The sequence below is a fragment of the Carettochelys insculpta genome, chromosome 19 (genome assembly GCF_033958435.1).
Source record: "Carettochelys insculpta isolate YL-2023 chromosome 19, ASM3395843v1, whole genome shotgun sequence".
In the NCBI taxonomy this organism is placed as follows: domain Eukaryota; kingdom Metazoa; phylum Chordata; order Testudines; family Carettochelyidae; genus Carettochelys; species Carettochelys insculpta.
The window spans coordinates 4,257,077-4,277,790 of record NC_134155.1 but is presented as its reverse complement, the minus strand read 5'-3'; the positions used below and the strand labels follow the sequence as shown (position 1 = coordinate 4,277,790).

General features: G+C 46.5%; 1 protein-coding gene across 1 annotated transcript in view; it reads left to right on the top strand.

The window, feature by feature from the left end:
- The window catches only part of LOC142022996 (transient receptor potential cation channel subfamily V member 3-like), a 54,393-nt gene that overhangs the window by 15,141 nt on the left and 18,538 nt on the right, over window positions 1–20,714 (top strand). The window contains exons 4-5 of the mRNA XM_075013470.1: window positions 11,706–11,792; window positions 19,549–19,655. Of these exons, the coding sequence (XP_074869571.1) occupies window positions 11,706–11,792; window positions 19,549–19,655 (194 nt within the window). The remainder of the gene's footprint in view (window positions 1–11,705; window positions 11,793–19,548; window positions 19,656–20,714) is intronic.

The following is a 20,714-nucleotide window of genomic DNA, read 5'->3' as shown; positions in this document are numbered from 1 at the left end:
TAAGATGTTGGCACCACCACACAATGGACTGGAGCACCGGGCGCATGCATCAGCGGCAGTGCGAGTGGGGAGCCCGTGCTTGTCTGGACTGCCCTCAATGCTGAAAGCTTTTAGTGTGGCGCAGGGCTTATTACAAACTTTGGTTCCAGGAGCCTTGCCGCCAGTGAACAGTCTGGAGCATCATGTGTCAAGAGAAGCACAGATGTTTTGTGCATGTTGTGATGGGGTTCAGGGGTCCCCCTGCACTGCACCCCATCCGCTGGCAGGAGTGACTTTCACTCAGCAGGTACAACAGGAGGTTTATTAGGCAACAGATGCCCAGTTTGTCACAGAAGCGACAGTACAGCAGTTAGAGACAGTCCTTCCAACCCGTCCTGGGGAGAAGACCCCGAGGGGTGCCCCCCTGGGGTGTAGCTTTCCCCCTCCTCAGGCTGGCTGCCTTCCAGCTCCTTTGACACGGTCCCACACCAAAGGCTTTTATGTAAATTAGGTGGTCATGGGATAGGAGGAAAGGTCCTTTCATGGATCGGAAATTGGTTAAAAGACAGAAAACAAAGGGTTGGAATAAATGGTAAATTTTCACAATGGAGGGGGGTAACTAGTGGTGTTCCCCAGGGCTCAGTCCTGGGACCGATCCTGTTCAACTTGTTCATCAATGATCTAGAAAATGAGGTAAGCAGTGAGGTGGCAAAGTTTGCAGATGACACCAAGTTGTTCAGGACAGTCAAAAGCAAAAGGGATTGTGAAGAACTACAAGGAGATCTCAGCAAACTGAGTGATTGGGCAGCAAAATGGCAAATGAAATTTAATGTGGGTAAGTGTAAGGTAATGCATGTTGGAAAAAATAACCCAAATTACACGTACTACATGATGGGGTCAAATTTAGCTACGACAGATCAGGAAAGGGATCTTGGAGTTATAGTGGATAGTTCTCTGAAGACATCCACGCAGTGTGCAGCGGCAGTTAGTAAGGCAAATAGGATGTTAGGAATTATTAAAAAAGGGATCGATAATAAGACAAAAGATATCATACTTCCCCTATATAAAACTATGGTACGCCCACATCTCGAGTACTGTGTGCAGATGTGGTCTCCTCACCTCAAAAAAGATATATTGGCATTAGAAAAGGTTCAGAAAAGGGCGACTAAGATGATTAGGGGCTTGGAAAGGGTCCCATATGGGGAGAGGCTAGAGAGACTGGGACTTTTCAGTTTGGAAAAGAGGCGATTGAGGGGCGATATGATAGAGGTATATAAAATCATGAATGGTGTGGAGAAAGTGAATATAGAAAAATTATTTACCTTTTCCCATAATACAAGAACTAGGGGACACCAAATGAAATTGATGGGTAGTAGGTTCAAAACTAATAAAAGGAAATTTTTCTTCACACAGCGCACAGTCAACCTGTGGAACTCCTTGCCCGAGGAGGCTGTGAAGGCCAGGACTCTATTAGGGTTTAAAAAAGAGCTTGATAAATTTTTGCAGGTCAGGTCCATAAATGGCTATTAGCCAGGGATAAAGTATGGTGCCCTAGCCTTCATAACAAGGGCAGGAGATGGATGGCAGGAGATAAATCACTTGTCTTCTGTTCTCCTTCTCTGGGGCACCTGGCATTGGCCACCGTCGGCAGATGGGATGCTGGGCTTGATGGACCTTTGGTCTGACCCAGTATGGCCATTCTTATGTTCTTATGTTCTTATGTTCTTATGTTCTTCCCCTAGCCTCTAACTGCTGCCCCCGATTCAAAAACCCCGCTCGGCTCCTCCCTCCTCTTTGTTCAGGGCAGAGGTGTTACCTGCCAGTTGTAGCCCCAGGGTCATCCTTAGTCACTGGGAGCTGCTCTGCTTGCCTCTCACATTCAGCTTGACTCACACATGCACTCCCCTCACTCCATTACATTTCTCCCCCCTTCCAGACCGAACTGAGCTGGGTCACTTAGCCAGTGACCTGGGGAAGTTTGGGGCCCTCCCTGCGTGACAGGGCATCGGCTATGGTGTTGTTGTTCCCCTTGACATGGACCACCTCCGTGTCGTAGTCCAGCAGGAGCAGACTCCACCACAGGAGCTTGGCATTGGCCCCTTTCATTTGATGCAGCCAGGTCAGGGGTGAGTGATCGGTGTACACGGTGAAATGCCGTCCAAACAGGCACGGCTGCAGCTTCCCCAGCGCCCACACCATGGCCAGACATTCCTTCTCTATGGCCGCATAGTTTTGCTCCCGGGGCAGCAGCTTCTTACTCAGGTACACGATGGAGTGTTTCTCCCCTTTGTCATTCACCTGCATTAGCACAGCCCCCAGCCCCATGTCTGAGGCATCGGTGAACACCAGGAAGGCTTTGTTGAAGTTTGGATTTGCCAGCACTGGGGCCCTGACCAGAGCCTCCTTCAGTGCGCCGAGGGCCTCTTGGCGCTGCTTGGTCCAGACCACCTTGTCAGGCTTTCCCTTTTTACACAGCTCCGTGAGGGGGGGCTGCGATGGAGCTAAAGTGGGGCACAAACCTCCGGTAGTACCCCGCCATCCCAATGAAGGCCTGTACCTGCTTCTTAGTCTGGGGTGTTGGCCAGTCTCTGACAGCCTCCACTTTAGCTGGCTCTGGCTTTAAGCAGCCGCTGCTCACCTTGTGGCCCAGGTAGGTCACCTTAGCCATTCCCACCTTGCACTTTCCTGCCTTGATAGTTAGACCAGCCTTCTGGAGTCAGTCCAGCACCTGCTTGACCTGGGACACATGGTTCTCCCACGTCTGGCTGAAGATGCAAATGTCGTTTATGTAAGCCAGGGCAAAGCTCTCCATCCCTTTTAGTAGCTGGTCCACCAGACGCTGGAAGGTAGCAGGTGCCCCCTTGAGGCCAAAGGGCAGGACCAGGAACTTGTAGAGCCCCACAGGGGTGATGAAAGCTGACTTGAGCTGGGCATCTTGGTCTAATGGCACTTGCCAGTACCCCTTGGTGAGGTCTAGGGTGGTGAGGTAACAGGCTCCCCCCAGCTTGTTTAAAAGGTCATCAGGCCTGGGCATGGGGTAGGCGTCCGATACAGTGATGGCATTAAGCTTGCGATAGTCCACACAAAACCGAACAGACCCATCTTTTTTAGGGACTAACACCACGGGAGAGGCCCAGGGGATGGAGGAGGGTTGGATCACCCCCCAGAGCCAGCATGTTTTGAACCTCCCGCTCTATGTCCTGAGCCGTTTTCCCTGTGGCTCTGAATGGCACACACTTGATAGGGGCATGGGCGCCTGTCTCTATTCGGTGGGCAGCCAAGTCAGTGCGTCTGGCTCTGTCAGAGAACAGCCATTGGTGTGAACACAGCACCTCCTTGATCTCTGTCTGCTGGGCAGGGGTTAGCTGGTCTGAGAGGGGAATAGACTCCAGCAAGGAGCCGGCTCCAGTCCTTGTGAGCAAGGGCCTATCAGTGTTCCCTGCACGCTTGGGCAGCCGCTCAGGGGAGATTTGCAGAGTGCCCACAGTTCCTGGCAGTGGGGCGCATTCGCACACGCTCAGTGGACAAAACTTTCCCCTCCGCATGGTGTGATGGGATTCAGGGGTCCCCCTGCACTGCACCCCGTCCGCTGGCAGGAGTGACTCTCACTCAGCAGGTACAACAGGAGGTTTATTAGGCAACAGATGCCCAGTTTGTCACAGAAGCGTCAGTACAGCAGTTAGAGACAGTCCTTCCAACCCGTCCTGGGGAGAAGACCCCGAGGGGTGCCCCCCTGGGGTGTAGCTTTCCCCCTCCTCAGGCTGGCTGCCTTCCAGCTCCTCTTCCCCTAGCCTCTAACTGCCACCCCCGATTCAAAAACCCCACTCGGCTCCTCCCTCCTCTTTGTTCAGGGCAGAGGTGTTACCTGCCAGTTGTAGCCCCAGGGTCATCCTTAGCCACTGGGAGCTGCTCTGCTTGCCTCTCACATTCAGCCTGACTCACACATGCACTCCCCCCCACTCCATCACACATGTTAGATGTCACCCACAGTTCCAGTGCCGCTCCAAGCAGTTACATAGACTTCTTCCCTGTCGGTGTCAGTGTCATCTTTCCTGGTCCCGAAGCAGATCCCACTTCTTCAGGTGTCTTGTTCAGTGGAGGTGCAGGCACCAATCCAGCAGGTGCTGGTGCAGGCACTGAGACCTATGGCAATGCCCTGGTCTTCCGCATCAGACACATTGGCATTGTAGTCGGGCTTATCCTACTTGAGTTCAGGATGGAGCAGGAGCCTTAGATCAGCATCGCATCACGGTCATCACAGGCACCAAAGTCGATGATCAGACGATGACAGGTGGCAGCCGATGTTGCAGGATACCGCAGTGGCCTTTTTGGACCTCATGGGCTTTTCATGGAGGGCAGGGGCAGGCTACCTGACTCCCGTCTAGGGCACCTTCTCTATCTGCTTTTTAGGGAGTCCCCAAGGTGCCGCTATTGGCGCCAAATCTGTCCTGCAGAACAGAGGAGCCTTCGTCATCACCCTTGGTGTCATCAGCACTGATACTGTTGGCACCAGCGCTGGCGCCATTACAGCCAGTTTGGGTACCTGCTCTTTCAATTCTGGGGGCCTTGGCACCATTGTTGCTGACGCCATTGACCCAGGTGCTGTGCCTGCAGGACTTGACCTCGGTACCGTCTGCCCCAGCGCTGAGTGTATTGCCTATGCCTTCAGACTCCTTGCTTATGGTAACACAGACAGTACCAGGACTTCAGGGGGCAGGGGGAGAACTTGGGCACCACATTTTTGCCACTACAGACTGAAGTAGTAGGCATTTCTCACCCTCTTCCCCAGATGAGGCAGTAGTGGGGTCCTCGGCATCCCCGGTTTGGGAGGATAGCCAGGCTTTTCAGACAGCTGTTGTGCTGGGTGGCCCAAGGTCTGGAGTTGTCAGCAAAGGAGGTTGGGGATGAGACCAATCCAGTCATGGGCACCATGTCCTTCTCAGGTCCCTCAGGTCCCACCAGGGTGGCCCTACCTCTCATTAAAATTATTTCTAATACTGCAAGACTGGCAGACTCTGGCCTCAGTCTTGCCCACTGCTCAGAGGAACGAGAGATTGTATTTTGTCCCTTCCCAAGGCAATGAACGTGTTTTTACACATCCTCCCCCTGATGCCCTAGTGGTCGACATGGCGAACCATAGGGAGAGACAGGGCTTTCAGGGTCCCTCCTCTGAGAACACAGAAACCAAACACCAGGACATTTAGAGCAGGAAAGGTTATTCAATGGGGGGATTACGGTTATTGATTGCTAGCCAGCAGGACCTGGTGAGCAGATGTGGTTATAATACTGTTAGTTCTTTGTCCAGGTTCTCAGAGTTGGTTCCTCCTGAGGCAAAGCCAGAATTTATGGCAGTTGTGGTAGAAAACAAACATTTCCCGAGCAGCGCTGTAGGTAGCACTAAACGCTGAGGGTGCGGCTACCTGGATCATGGCCTCAGGGTTTGCCATGTGTAGGGGGGCATGGTTACAAGCATCTGGGCTCCCTTGTGAGGTACAACAGACTGTACAGGACCTTCCCTTCAAAGGTCCTACCTTATTTTCAGAAAAGGCTGACAGAAGGCTTCATAGCCTGACGGATTTGAGGGTCACACTGCGTTCATTGGGCCTTTACATCCCTTTGACCAAGGCAGACCTTTTACCCCTTGGTCTTCTACTAGACAGTTCCCACAACAACAGAGGAACACCAGTAGGAGGAGGAACTGTGCTGGCAGAAGACCCCAGAATCAGCAGACCCAGGGGCAGGGTCCTCTTGAGCCTCTGCCAGGACCAAAGCAGGCATTTTCATGGTGAGGTCAAAAGTGGCACACCGATTTCGATCTCATTTCGAGCAAGCTCCCTGTTCTCCTTCCACTTATCCCCTTTCTTATAGTGCATATAGTGGAGTATTTAATTCCTCAATCAACAAATCCATACTAGTGTAACCCTGCATAGTCTCTTTAGTGTAAATCAAGGCAATAAGGCACACTCTATATTGTGCCAATCAGAAGACCCAGGTAGATATTTTCTCTTCTTATTCCTCCTCCCTCTGTCCAATAAGCTGTTTATTTCCTCCCAGTTTAGGATCCCGAGCTATGATTTTGAAGTGTATCATGTTTTCTCCCTTTCTCCTTAGAAGGCAAATTACGTTCAGCCAGAACCCAACCAGGGTGCAGGAGCAGACTGAGATGTGTGCTTGAGGTCTGGGTTGGAGGGAGGTTGCAGGAGTAGGCTGGAGTTGGGGGATCTGGGTGGTACGTCAGGTGCATAAGTGGGCTGGGGGAAGTGGTGGGTTAGTTGCAGCACTGAGAGACTACAGTCCACAATTGCTACAGCCAGACAATGCTGTGTGCCCATTCAGCTACCCTGACAGTGCTCCACGGCGCCTGGGAATGTACAGCATCAGATTAGCAAGGCCTACAGAGTTCTCATTATATTCTACCTCTCTATCCTCCCCACAACACTCTTCCCCATCCCTCTCCAGGGACCCTTCTCACAAGAGTTTACTACAAGAAGAGAGAGATTTTCTCCTTCAGCTAGTATCTCAACATCTCTGAGGCAAACGGTTCTCCTCTTGTTATTTTCTAATGCCGAAAATGGAGGGAGGTTGGAGACCTATATTAGACCCCAGAGTTTGCAACAAGTTTATCATAGCTCAGAAATTAAAGATAGTCACCTTATCAACAACCATTCCAATGCTGGAGCAGGTAGAGTAATTTTTGACCCCTAACCTTCAGGATACCATCTTCACACCTCAGTCAAACTGACTCAGATGATTTCTCACTTTCATTCTGGGACAAGGTCGCTGCCAATACAAGATGCTTCTCTTTGGGCTGTCATCAGTCTGGAGAGTATTTTTCAAGGTTGTCTCACTGGTGGTCACACATTTACATTCCCAAGGGATCATGATTTACCCTTATCTGAACAATTGCCTCCTCAGAACTGGTCCCTCCAAGAAGTTCATTGATTCACTAAAGCTACAATGCACTTCTTTGTAGAACTGGGCATATACATCAATGCCCAGAAATCAATCCTTACCCCAGGGCAGTGCCTGGAATTCACAGGTGTTGCCCTCCACCTGCTACCATCCAAAGCTCTCTAGCCTCAGCACAGACTCCTTTCTCTGCTACATTCACAGTCATCTTTCAGAACAACTCACAAATATCAGCCTGACATGGCCTATGACTCTTGGGGCACATGACATCAGGCACAGTGGTAATACCACACACCTGGCTTCAAATGCAGTACCTACAAATGTGATTTAGCATGGCCACAGATGAAACAGAGGCAGAGTAGGCAAACCCCTTGTAACAGGATCCCCAGGGTGCCGTCTAGTATTGTGGGACTGCTGTGTCCCTTTAGCTCTCCAGCCTGGGCTGTCTCACTTTGCTAGTGAAAAGCAGCAAACCTCTCCAGGCCCTTTTACCACTCAGCACAACAGCTGGTGGACCCCTAACCCCAGTTAGATTGCACGGACAATTCCAGAGCCACTCATGAATCACACAGATAAAGGCACAGTTCCCACCCTTATACCTCAGGAATATCCCACCCTGCAGTGTTGAAGATGAGCAGTGCACATTTATTAATTGGTTCACCACTTCATTAATGGGAAGAGGACACGTACCAGCCTTTGTAAACCTGGGCAGATTTATCAGCCACTTCAGGCAAACTCACTGGTAAAGATAAACAGTTAAATAAGTTTATTGACTACAAAAGATAGATTTTTAAGTGATTATAAGTGATAGGCAGAGAGTCAAGTAGCTACCAAAAGGAAAGAAAATATAACCACTCAGTCTAAATTTTTGACCCTATTAGACAGGGCAACATCTACATGAAGCACTTTTTCTCACCCCACTGGTTATCGCAGTTCATAGTACACAGTGAAGAAAGGGGTACCAGGACCATTTGAGGGGGCTTGTCCCATACTAGTGACGTGCCTATGAATGGAATGGCTTGGGAAGTGGCGATTCTTGCCTCTGGAAGGACTTGAGGCAGTGGAAGTCTCCACCAAAATGTCATCATTCTGCTGTATGCCAAAAAAAAGCTGGATGCCGGTAAACTTGAAATACCCGAGACACAAGTGCTATTTCAATGTAGTCTTGACACTTCCTTAGTCATTAGCAATGAAGGTCCAGAACAGTCACCCACTATTGTAGATGGTTGGATTAACATCAAAGAAACAACCTACGGAACTGCTGTTGAGATCCTCGTCTTCCAAAAATGCAGGATGCACAGGAGCTTTTTGATCACTTTGTTACTTCTGCTCACCTCTTTTGACTTACAGTGAGCCTCAAGAAGACAAAAGTTATGCCTCAGCCTCTTTGGAAAGAGCCCAGCACTCCAGCAATCACTGCTGCTGGTACAGTCCTTAAAGCTGTTGACAAGTTCTTTTACCTCATAAGTGTACTGTCCTCTAGTATAAATGTGGATCATGATGTATCTGCTGAATTAGCCAAAGCCTTTGGAAAGCAGACCAAACCCCTTCAGAATGACCATGGTATTAAACTCCGTACCAAGAAAGCAGTTTATCAGGCAGTTATCCTGAATATCCTGCTGTATGGTTCACAGTCATGCACTTATTCACCACCATGCTTTGAAACTCGATCAGTTCCATATGTGATGTCTGAGGAAGATCTGAACTGATGGGACAAAACTCCTAACGTGGAGGTTCTTAAGCTGTGTGGTGTCATGGGCATGGAAACAATGCTTCTGAACAGACAGGTTTGCTGGATTGGTCATGTAGGCTGCGTCTACATGTGCACGCTACTTCGAAGTAGCAGCAGTAACTTCGAAATAGCGCCCGTCACGTCTACACGTGTTGGGCGCTATTTCGAAGTTGAAATCGACGTTAGACGGCGAGACGTCGAAGTCGCTAACCCCATGAGCGGATGGGAATAGCGCCCTACTTCGACGTTCAACATCGAAGTAGGGACGTGTAGACGATCCGCGTCCCGCAACATCGAAATAGCGGGGTCCTCCATGGCGGCCATCAGCTGGGGGGTTGAGAGATACTCTCTCTCCAGCCCTTGCGGGGCTCTGTGGTCACCGTGGGCAGCAGCCCTTAGCCCAGGGCTTCTGGCTGCTGCTGCTGCAGCTGGGGGTCCGTGCTGCATATACAGGGTCTGCAACTAGTTGTTGGCTCTGTGTATCTTGCACTGTTTAATGAAAGTGTGTCTGGGAGGGGCCCTTTAAGGGAGCGACTTGCTGTTGAGTCCGCCCCGTGACCCTGTCTGCAGCTGTGCCTGGCTCCCTTATTTCGATGTGTGCTACTTTGGCGTGTAGACGTTCCCTCGCTGTGCCTATTTCGATGTTGGGCTGAGCAACGTCGAAGTTGAACATCGACGTTGCCAGCCCTGGAGGACGTGTAGACGTTATTCATCGAAATAGCCTATTTTGATGTCGCAACATCGAAATAAGCTATTTCGAAGTTGGGTGCACGTGTAGACGTAGCCGTAATGAGCATGAATGATACATAGACACCAGTGATGGTCTTCTATGGCCAGCTTGCTCATGAATAATGCTCTGTCGGTGGTCATTATAAGCGTTATAAAGACATCTTAAAAGCCAATGTGAAGTCATGTGGCATATCTCCCAATGGTCTGGAAACTCTAGTTCAGGACAGACTGTCGTGGTGGCAAACCACTATACATGCTCTGAATTGATTTGAAAGTCAGCGTATCCAGTCACTACAGGAAAAGCATGGGATCTGAAAAGAATGTACAAAGCTGGAAGTTGGTGGCTTAGTATGTGAGATCTGTAATTGGCTCTGCCAATCAAGGATTGGTTTAGTCACTCACCAATGGCATCACAGAAGATGAGATCCGCTGATCGACAGTTCAGTCGAAGAAGAAATGCATGCTTACTAATGCTGTTTCTTCTGTCATTCTTGCTTTTGCCTCTCACCCCTATTCTGTTCCCTTTCCCATCCACCACCCTTCATCTTCTATCCCCAAGTACCAACCTGAAAATAGTCAATATCTAAATAAAATCATACTTATATCTCACAAGTTTGATTTGTCAAACAGATGAGGGAGTGTTAGGCCAAAGCCTTGTTTTCTGTGATAAATTCCCTGGAAGAGAAAAATCCAGCTGCAGCTGGAATAAAACCAGGAGATTGTTAAAATTCGCTGAAGCTTGGTGAAATTGCAAACTCCTTTCCTGAATTCTCACAGGCTTGAAAAATTCTGTTTCTGTATAATCTTACCTTCTCTGCACTGTTCTTATCTACTCCCATCCCCCAGGCCTCATCCTTCTTTACAGGGTCTGTCTGTTTTTGCAAAGGCTGTGTCTACACTAGCCCAAAACTTAGAAAACAAGCAGAACTTGTTTATGTGTGCAGTGGCAACCGTACTTCCCAAGAGACTCCTGGTGAAATGCAGTTAGCTGGGTTTATACAGCAATGCTTTTAAAAAGAAAACCAATCTACTGGATACAATATTTTTTTCTAATGTTCTGTTCTGAATTTACCAGAGAATATTGCAGAAAGCCTTGCACTTCATTGGCTATGCAAGTTGACCACGTAGATTCAGCAAAAGAAGCTCCAGGAGGGAATTACAGTTAGAGATTTTTAGCTTGCAGCATTTAAATGAAAACATTAATTACTTCTCTTGTTCTCTCTCTCTCTCTCTCTCTCTCTCTCTGTGTATTTTCCTGTTTTTACTAATTCTGTTGACAGTATCACATTTCTTACAGATCAATTTCATCTAAATTTGACCAGCTGACATTGTCCCAAATTTGAATTTACAGTCTTAGTTTGCTTATTATTTCTGTTATTATAGAACCATAGATGGGAGGACTGGAAAGGACCACTTAAGACATTTATTTCTTCCACGAGGGCATGGCCTCAGGGGTTGTCATGCATGGGCGGCATCGTTACAAGTGTCTGGGCTCCCTTATGAGGTACAACAGACCATACAGGACCTTTCTTTCGAAGGTCCTACTTTAAGAAAAGGCTGACAGAATTGCTTCATAGTCTGAATGATTTGAGGGTCATGCTGCGTTCATTGGGCCTTCACACCCCTTTGTCCAAAGCAGACATTCTACCCATTCACCTCCTACTAGGCAGTTCCCACAACAACAGAGGAACACCAGTAGAAGTAGGAACTGTGCTGCAGGAGACCTCAGAACCAGCTGACCCAGGGGCAGGGTCATCCTAAGCCTCTGCCAGGGACAAAGCAGGCATTTTGATGGTGAGGTCAAGAGCAGCACACCAATGTCAATCTCATTTCCAGCAAGCCCCCTGTTCTCTTTCCACTTATCCCCTTTCTATCCTACTTGGTGCAACATAACCTCGGACCAGTGGGTCCTATGCATGGTGGAAAGGAGCTATGCCATCTGATTTTTGTTGTTACCCACTTCCCATCCCTCCTCAGGGACCACTCACAAGAGAGTCTGCTCAGACAAGAGATACAATCCCTCTTTCCGCAGTGGGCTATAGAGGAGTCCCCACATCAGTTTCAGGGGCAGGGGTTTTATTCCCAGTATTTCCTAATTCCAAAACTGAAGGGGGCCTGAGGCCTGATTTGGATTTACAAGACTTGAACAAGTTGTAAAAAAGATAAGGTTTCGTATGATATCCCTGGATTAAGTGAGCCAAAAGCAGAATTAGGTCACGTATACAGTGGCAACCATACTTCCCAAGAAACTCCTTGTGAAATGCAGTTATCTGGGTTTATATGACAATGTTTTTAAAAAGAAAAAAATAATCTGGATACAGTGTTTTTTTCTAATGTTTTGTTCTGAATTTCCCAGAGAACACTGCACAGAGGAATCCTCTATATTGGCTACAGAATCTGAGCAAGTAGATTCAGCAAAAGAAGGTTCAGGATGTGATAACAGGTAGAGATTTTTGGCTTGCAAACTTTAAGTAAAAACATTAATTCCTTCTCTCTCTCTCTCTTAAGCTTTCTCCATACATATTTTCAGGTTTTTACTAACTCTATTGATAGTATCACATTTCTACCAGCTCAGTTTTATTTAAATTTGAGCAGCTGACATCTTCCTAAATTTGAATTTACTGTGATGGAAGAGTTATACCACTCTCCCATTACACTTTGATTGGAACTGGAAAAAGTGAGAGCTGTAAGAGTCTTGCATCACAGTGGCACAAAAAGTTATCCTGAAAACTAGTAATTGGTGGAAATGTAGGTAATAAGGTCAAACCAGAACCCAGACCAATTCTGAGTGGATGTCTATACAGGGGAGTTACCCAGGTAAGAAGGCAGGCTAGCCTGAGTGACCCTAAAAGCCCTGTTCAAAATTGAAAACTAGATACCTAAAAAGGGAATTACTGTAAGAAGGGTCCTACAAAATTCACAGCTGTGAAAAACACATCACAAAATGTGAAGTCTGGTCTTTTGCGTGCTTTTACCCTGTACTATACAGAGTGCACTGTGGAGACCAGCTAACGACTACAGAATACTAGAACCACAGGCGACCAAAAGAGGTCATCAAGTTCAGTTCCCTGTACTCATGCCAGGACCAAGCATCACCTAGACTATCCCTGACAGGTGTTTGTCTAAACTGCTCTTAAAAGACCTCCAATCATGGTGATTCCCCAACCTCTCCATACAATTAGTCCAGTGCTTAACTACTCTGACAGTTAGGATTATTTTCCTAATGTCCAACCTAAACCTCCCTTGCTGCAATTTCAGCCCATTGCTTCTTGTCCCATTATAATATTTCTCTTTGCTCCTTGTAACAACCCTTTAGCTGTTTCTCAAATTGAGGTCCTGACCCAAAAGGAAGTGGCAGAGGGGTCACAAGGTTATTTTAGTGGAGGTCACATTATTGCCACCTTCACTTGTGCACTGCGCTTCTAGAGCTGGGTGGCTGATGAATGGTGCAGTTCTGCAGGCAGCAGCACAGAAGTAAGAGTGGCAATACCATACCATGCTACCCTTCCATCTGCGCTGCTGCTGGCAGCAGCTCTGCCTTCAGAGGTGAGCTCCAGGCAACAACTGCCACTCTCCACCTGCCCAGCTGTCAGTAGCAGCACAGAAGTAAGGGTAACAGTACTACAACCTCACCTCCCCCCGCACTACTATAATGTTGCAACTATCCCACAAATCTGTTACGGATCAGGACCCCTAAAATTATAACCATTGTGAAATTTCAAATTTAATTATCTTAAACAAGTAAATTTATGATTTTTAAAAATCCTTGGACTGTGAGATTGAGGAAAATGGGACTGTGTATTTGGTAGGAGATGCCTAACTCAACCGAAATCAGGCGAAAATTGGCAGAGAAAAGATCTAATAAGCAACATAATTTTTAATATGGTGCAATATGGATAGGGTAGAAGCCAGCAGACCATCAAAAATACAACCTTCCCTAGCCAGCCACACAGCTAAATCTCTCATTGATGCACTCATCTCATCTTACTTACTGCAACATCCTTTTCTTTGCCCTCAACCACTGCAGTCTTGCAGTCTTGTCTCCCACATAGCCATCTAAAATGCTACAGAAAATAATTATGTTCCCTGCCTCTTGCTTGGCCTCTCTCTTTGCATCCCTCCACTGGCTCCCCTTTATTATATCAAACATAACTCACTAGTCGTCACTGTCAGTGCCTTCTGCGGCCAATCCCCACCTGACCTATCGTCTCCTATTTGGCACTGGGAGGACAACTCTTGCCCATGGTGCCACATTACATTTTCAAACACCTTCTTGCTTTCTCCAGTGCTGTCCCTCAGGGGTTGTCTAAGTAGCAGCCATATTTTGAAATAAGCTATTCTGGAAGAGCTTATTTCAAAATAACTCTACACACCTCAGCCTATTTTGAAATAGAGCCATTGTACGCACTATGGCTTATTTTGAAATAGAAACTATTTCCTGTCTTAACAGCATCTATTTCAAAATAGCTGTTTTGAAGTATGTGCTATTTCTGGTGGAATGAGGTTTACCAATTTTGAATAATCCAACCATTGTTTTGAAATTATTTTGAAATAGTGGTTGCATTGTGCAGATGCTAGGATAGTTATTTATCCTGTAACAACTGTTATTTCTCCCTATCCTTAGTCTTGGGAGAAACTCCCCTAAAATATCTACAAAGACCCTTTGTTGTCCTCATTCAAGTCCCTCTTTAAATCTTTCTTTGCCACAATGCCCACAAAAGAGCTTGACAGCAGTCAGGCTGTGAAATTCTTCAAAAAGTTGATTTCCTACTTCCCATCTTGGTCTCGCCTCCTTTCACTTGTTATACGAGTATTTAGATATTAAGGAACATTTGCATTTAGACAAGTTCCAGTGTAGCAGGAAACAACCTTGCACCATCTTCTCCCAGGGTATGTCTACACTTTGAAATAAGATTGAATTTATCAAAGTCAAATTTGTAACATGGATTTTTATAAAGTCAAAGCTGAGTGTCTGCACCTGCTCACAAAGTCAACTTAGTACATCCCCACTAATCGTCAAAGTTCAACTGTTGCAGCAGTGAATTGTGGGAACCTATCCCACAGTTCCCTGAACCCTGTTGCATTCTGGGCTTGCTGCTGCATTATGCTAAATAATTCCCTGCAAGTGGTTGTGAGCGTGTGATGTCATTATCCCGCATTGCATTGCCCTCCAAACAAGCGATCATTTTTCAGACTTCTCTTTCCCCAGTGAGATACTGTTTGAATCATCTGAATCACAGACCTTTAACCAAATGTGCCATGATAGGATCTACTTTCATCTTCCCAGACTCTATTGTCCTTATTCCCCTCCCGTTGAAGCCAAACAGCAATTTTTCAGAAGGAAATTAGGAAAAGTGGGGAATCCCAGAAGTCACCGATGTCCAATGGTTAGTATCTCTCTCAAGAAGAGCAGGACCAACAGAGTGCCTTGGTTTCTTTCCCAGGTTGAAAATCAGTGGTCCCCTGGGCAAAGAACAGATAGGGCTTGTCTATACTTGCCCCCCAACTTCCAAGGGGGCATGTTAATTTTAAGGAGTAATTTTGAAGAGTAAAGGGACTTTGAAGTAGTGCAGGCACTTCGAAGTTTGACACTTCGAAGTTGCAGCAGAGGAGAATTAGCCTAATGAAGTGCTGCATATTCACCATAGCATTTCATCAGTGATCTCCTGTTACCCTGATTAACATGCCCCTTTCGAAGCTGGGAGCAAGTTTAGACCCAGCCGTAGAGAAATGTATACATCTGTCAAGAGGATTGGCAAAGGTACTCAGGCTACAATGATCTATGAGGCTTTTTCTTTTCTGACAGTACCATGCTAACAAGAACCTCACTGGTCCCCTGTGGGGAAGAACATCAATGTGTACAGCAGCCAAGAGGATTGGCAAAGGTGCTCAGGCTATAATTATCTCTGAGCATCTGTGCAGCAAACAGGACACTGCAGAGGCTGTGTGACTCCCCCAGTCCACTCGCTTTGGGAAGCCTGGGAGTGGGGGAGCCAGCCCACAATTCCCCATTGGCCACGGCCAGCCCCCCAGTCCTGTGGAGTCAGGGGACTGAGGATCCTGTTAGCATGGAGAACGCACAAGGCTTGAGGGGGAGCCAGCCCACAATTCACCATTGGCCAGGGCACCCCAGTGACAGTCAGCTAGCTTCCGAATACCTTTGCTGCAGGGGGAGCCTTCCACTGGCGCCACACAGCCAGCTCCCAAATATCTTTGCCACAATGGGGACTTCCTTCGATGACAGCCAGCTTGCCACCTCTTCCCGCCTTTGAAGCCTTCACCATGCACCAGCCAGGACATGCTGTTGTCTGGAAGCATGGACCACACCATGCAGCATGCCTGTGTTTTAATTGGGTGGAGGGCTAGCCACCTGTGTGGTTGGGCGGGGGATAGACCCCTGACTGCATGGCGCCTGTAAGAGAGGGGGCTGTCCCCATACAAACTGACCCACAGAAAAGAAGTTTTTTAGACTCTCATACAAGCATGACCCCCACAGCCAAGCCACCATGTGCTGTGTTGGGGCAGGGGCTATCCTGCAAGACAAAATGAGTCCGTGGCTCTCTTGATGTCTCCATGCCAGAGCTCTGTGAAGTAGCTATAGGTGGTCACCCCACTGATCATAAACCAATGAATTCTAAATGCTGGGCTTCCCATTTCCTACCTCCTGCTCACCTGGAGCACTGACATGAAAGGACACCTTGAGGGGTATTTTGGGACAGTTTCTGGGGCTAATAAAATTGATTTTAACCCTAGTTAATCTACACTGTTTTAGCTCAACATTGCAAATTCAGTTTTTCAGGTAAGTTTATTGGGAAGTCAGCAGTACAGCCTCTTAGAATCGAGTTATTGAGTGCCTGGGCATAGACGGAGAGTTTATGAAATTGACCTTGGAGGCTTAAATTAAACTTTATCTCCTAGTGTAGATGAGATCCCAGACAGCTCTTTAAATTCCTTTTGCCTACCTTGATCCTGACTGACAAAGTTTCTCAAAAATAAAGCTTACAATGAAAACCTCCACACACAAATGCCCCTTTATTCCCCCAGCCTTCAAGTCATTCCTGCTCAAATGGGCATTTTCAACATTCCTCCCAGTTTGGAAGTAGAGTCAAACAGGTTCCAAGATATTCCGCCTGGCTGGGCCAAGCAGCCTTCTTCCTAGTAGCATCTCCCTGATTATAATGAAAGAGTCAGGTTAAATGCTGTTGTGCTTTCTAGAACTTCTCCTGGCTGACTGAAGGAGAAGGGACCCTGACCCTGCCTTCTACTGCAAGGCTGTAGACCAAGCATGTCAAACTTGTAGCCTGTGGGCTGCAAGTGGCCCAACTGAATCTTTTTTTTTTTTTTTTGCAGCCCACAACTACATGTCTGTAAAGTATCTAAGTGCAGCCTGCCAGAGTATGTTGTTTATGAGGAAGGGCAGTGGCTTCATCAGATCTTACTAAGCATGCTCAGTAAATGTCTTCTCTCAGCCTCTAGCATGGCAGTCCAAGCGAGGCAGAGCCCAAGGCACAGGGGATGGGTGGGAGGGCAGCCGTCATGGCACTGAGCTGTAGGCCATACTCTGGGCCCTGTTCCTAGCAGTTATGGGGGCTGAGCACTCATGGGCAACTGGTGTGGCCGGCATGGCTGACAAGCAGGTGCAGGGGCTGGGGTGTGGTGGTGGCCTCCAGCAGGCCTGACCTCAGGCGAGAAGTGTAGTATTGCACCAAGCTACTGCAGTGAGTCCAGCGTGAAGGGCTCCCCTTGTGTCTAGGCCAAGGAGCTGTGGGTGGGCCTGGCTGGGGATGGAGTAGTTGGCACAGGCTGTGTGGCATGGGGTGCTGCCAGCCTCCCAGCCTGAGCTCCAGCCCCAGAGGAGTGGGGGGGGCGGGCATGCTGCTGCTGAGCCTTAACAGGCCAGAAACAGGCTGTGGTACAGGCCACGGCTATGCCCCCCACTTTGGGGCTCACAGTGAACATAGCGCCTGCAGCTGGCCACTCTGAACAGCATGCAGGGCTATAAAAGGCTGCTAGCTGGGAGCTGCCTAAGGTAAGTGCCTCCTGGCCAGATCCTGCACTGGGCAATGCAGCCCCTCCCTCCCCTCCAACCCTCTGCTCCCCCTTCTGCACATTATTATTTGCAATCACACGAATAATTATATGTTTATGCAAAATCTCAAACTTACAAAGTATCTCAAATTTTCATAGAAGCCTGTTCTATTTATTAACTGTTGTCTACACTTGTTTTTATTTCAACAAAACAAGTTATGTATCATGTAAAAATAATTAAAAAGTAAATTAAATGTATATTTAAATTAAAAATTAAATATGAGCATATAAAAATTTTACCCATCAAATGTTATGAACGATAACTAAAATTATAAACAATAAAATGCATATTTATTTATTCTCAATTAATATATTTTATTATATTCAAACAAGACCTGAAAAAATGCTATAAAATATACCTAAAACATAATCTATAATAAATAAGTATGACTTTCTGACAGAAGTACATTTTCTTTGGTGGCCCTGAAAACTGTCAGTTATGTTTGTGTGGTCCTCAGTAGGCTTTGAGTTTGACATGCCTGCTTTAGTCCCTCCAGGACCCTATGGAGAACACAACCTGTTTTGTTTTTTTTTCAGACCTCAGTTGTCACCCTGGGACCACTTCCTCACTCTCTCAGCATCTCCCTCCGTCACCCCCTGTGATCCCCTGAACACCTAAAGTGTGGTGGTTGGTGAAGCCTGACCCCAAATATCCTTTCCCAAATGGCCAGAATACCCCGCTTTACACCCAACTAAATCTCATTTTGCCTAAATCCACTTATTTGGCATTGGATTTATCTTTGATATTGGAATAAAACTCTGTAAGTCGTCCTGAGACTTCCTGTGACACCTTATAAACTAAAAGATTTTTTGGCTCATAAGCTTTTGTGGGAAACAATAGGAAAAAAAAATGAAACTTTTTTTTTCACTTTTCAATGTAAACATTTTGTTTCTAAATTTAGCACAATTTTTAAATAATAAAATGCATTAAAAACGACGGCTGTGGCACCACTACCCCTCCATTTCCAAAAGGGCATGTTAATAATGCAGTTTGGAAAATGCTAATGAAGCACTGACATGACTATACAGCACCTCATTAGCATAATGGCAGCCATGCACTATTCGAAAGTACCGTTTTCAGAATGCATGCCACCCATGTATATAGGGGCCTTTTGAAAGGACCTCCCCCGACTTCAAAAGCCCCTTCTTCCTATTTGGCATTAAGAAGAAAGGACTTCCAAAGTTAAGGGGGGGCCCTTTCTAAAGGCCCCCAGCTTCACAGGAGGCATGCGTTCTGAAAGCAGCACTTTCGAATTGCGTATGGCTGTTGTTATGCTAACGAGGTGCTGCATATTCATCTGAGTGCCTCATTAGCATCTTCCAAACTGCCTCATTAACATGCCCCTTCAGAAAGGGAGAAGTAGTGTGGCCACAGCCTGCAAGAAATTAAATTTTTTAAAAATGTGTCATTTTGTTTGCCCCCAAGACAATTTTCTTCAGCTTTTTCTTTTTCTCCTGAGCAAACAAAAACCAAAAATTCAATTTTGTGTTAACTTGAAACAAAACAAATTCTGGATTTCTTCATTCCAGCACCAACACAAAAAATAATTCAGGGACTTTCTGTGTTGCAGGCCTAAGTAATCCAACTGGGAAGAAAGGTGCTTTTGAAATCAGGGCACACTTCAAAAGGAACCCCGGCTACACAACTATTTTTATTTTGAAGTCAGCACTTTCACCAGCCTAGGCGGCTGCCACCAGTATGCAAATGAGGTGCTGAATGTTCATACCAGTGCCTCATTTTCATTTTTGAACAGCTGCATTTACATGTCTCCTCTGACAGGGATGGGCAATGTAGCCATGGGCCAGGTGTTCAAATCCTGTCCGTTGAACAATTAACAGTTTCTTCAAAAACACTGATCGGAGGGAGAAATATCATAACGCATGATGTACTTTGACCCATTGATCTGAAACAGCAATAAACCCAGGCTGTCACAAGAGAGTTATACAAGCACAACAGGGAGAAATGAAAAATTATAATTTTGAAGTTTAATTGCAGAATTTGCAGTTTTTACCCTTCATATGGCTCCTTTAGGACATGAACTGTACACTGGGGAAATCTTCATAACACCATTTCATTAAGTAGCATTGTTAATTTGTTTGCTCTTTAACAGGTTCATAGAAAGTTTTTTTGAGGTTATTGCTATGGGAAACCTTCCAGAAATAACAGGCAAACTGAATGAAATCCAAAAGAAGAAGTGGAGCTTGGAAGAGTTAATAGGTAATCTGTACATCAGTTTCCATTCAAGCATATGGGAATCACAGCAGCCCAGATTCTGATCTATTTTACACAGCAATAGCTTTAAATTACTACTGTAATAATGGAGCACTGGCTCTTTAATTATCTAAACCATCTATAAAGGATTAAGAAACTAAAGTGATGGTAACTTTAGGAAAGAATAAGATAGTAAATTCTTACTGCTCGTGCACTTAAGAGCTTCGCTAGACTTGAGCCTTAAGCTATGGCTACACTGTGAGATAAAATTGAATTTATTAAAATCAACCTTGTAACACTGTGGTTTATAAAGTCGAACTGCAGTATCTTCACCTTCCCAGAGGCTCCCCACAAAGTCGACTTAGTGCTGCCACACAAACATCAACTGCTATAGAAATGTATTGTAGGAACCTATCCCCCAGTTTCCTCAGCCTCGTAGCATTCTGGGTAATTTTGCTGGTGCAGCATGGGAAAAAATGCCCCACAAGTGGTTGTGGGTATGTTATGTCATCTTTCCACATTGCATTGCCCTGAGTTCCTTCCCGTGGAAAGCAAATGGCCATTTTTTTCCAGGAGGCAGGAAGGAAAAGTAGTGAATCAACAAAGATTGCCAAATTAACTGAAAGCTCTTGCTTCTGCAACTGAATTCTTTTTTATAACTGTGGCTGTAACTGAATTATCAAAGATTTTACAAACAGCAGCAAGTGTCTGAGTCTACTCAACTGGCACTCCAGCCACTGTCCCCACTCCCTTGATTACATATGATCCCTGAAAATACTACAGGAACAACGCAAAGCTTGACGCAAGAATAGGATAGTAAAGATTTTGAAAAAGAGATTTAGTGAGGCAGAGTTTTTGGCTTCCCAGTCCATTACCCAGCTTATGCACCCTGGGAGGCTGTGTCTCCTCGACTGGCCCTCCACCCACTATTTCCTGTGTAAAAGGTTGTAAAAGTGTGCAGAAAGAGTATAGAAAAGGTTAGGGGAAGATTTTTGGCTTCCCCCTACACTACACAGAGTTGTCCAATGGGGGGATGGGGCTCACCAGATTTCAACAAATGATGGT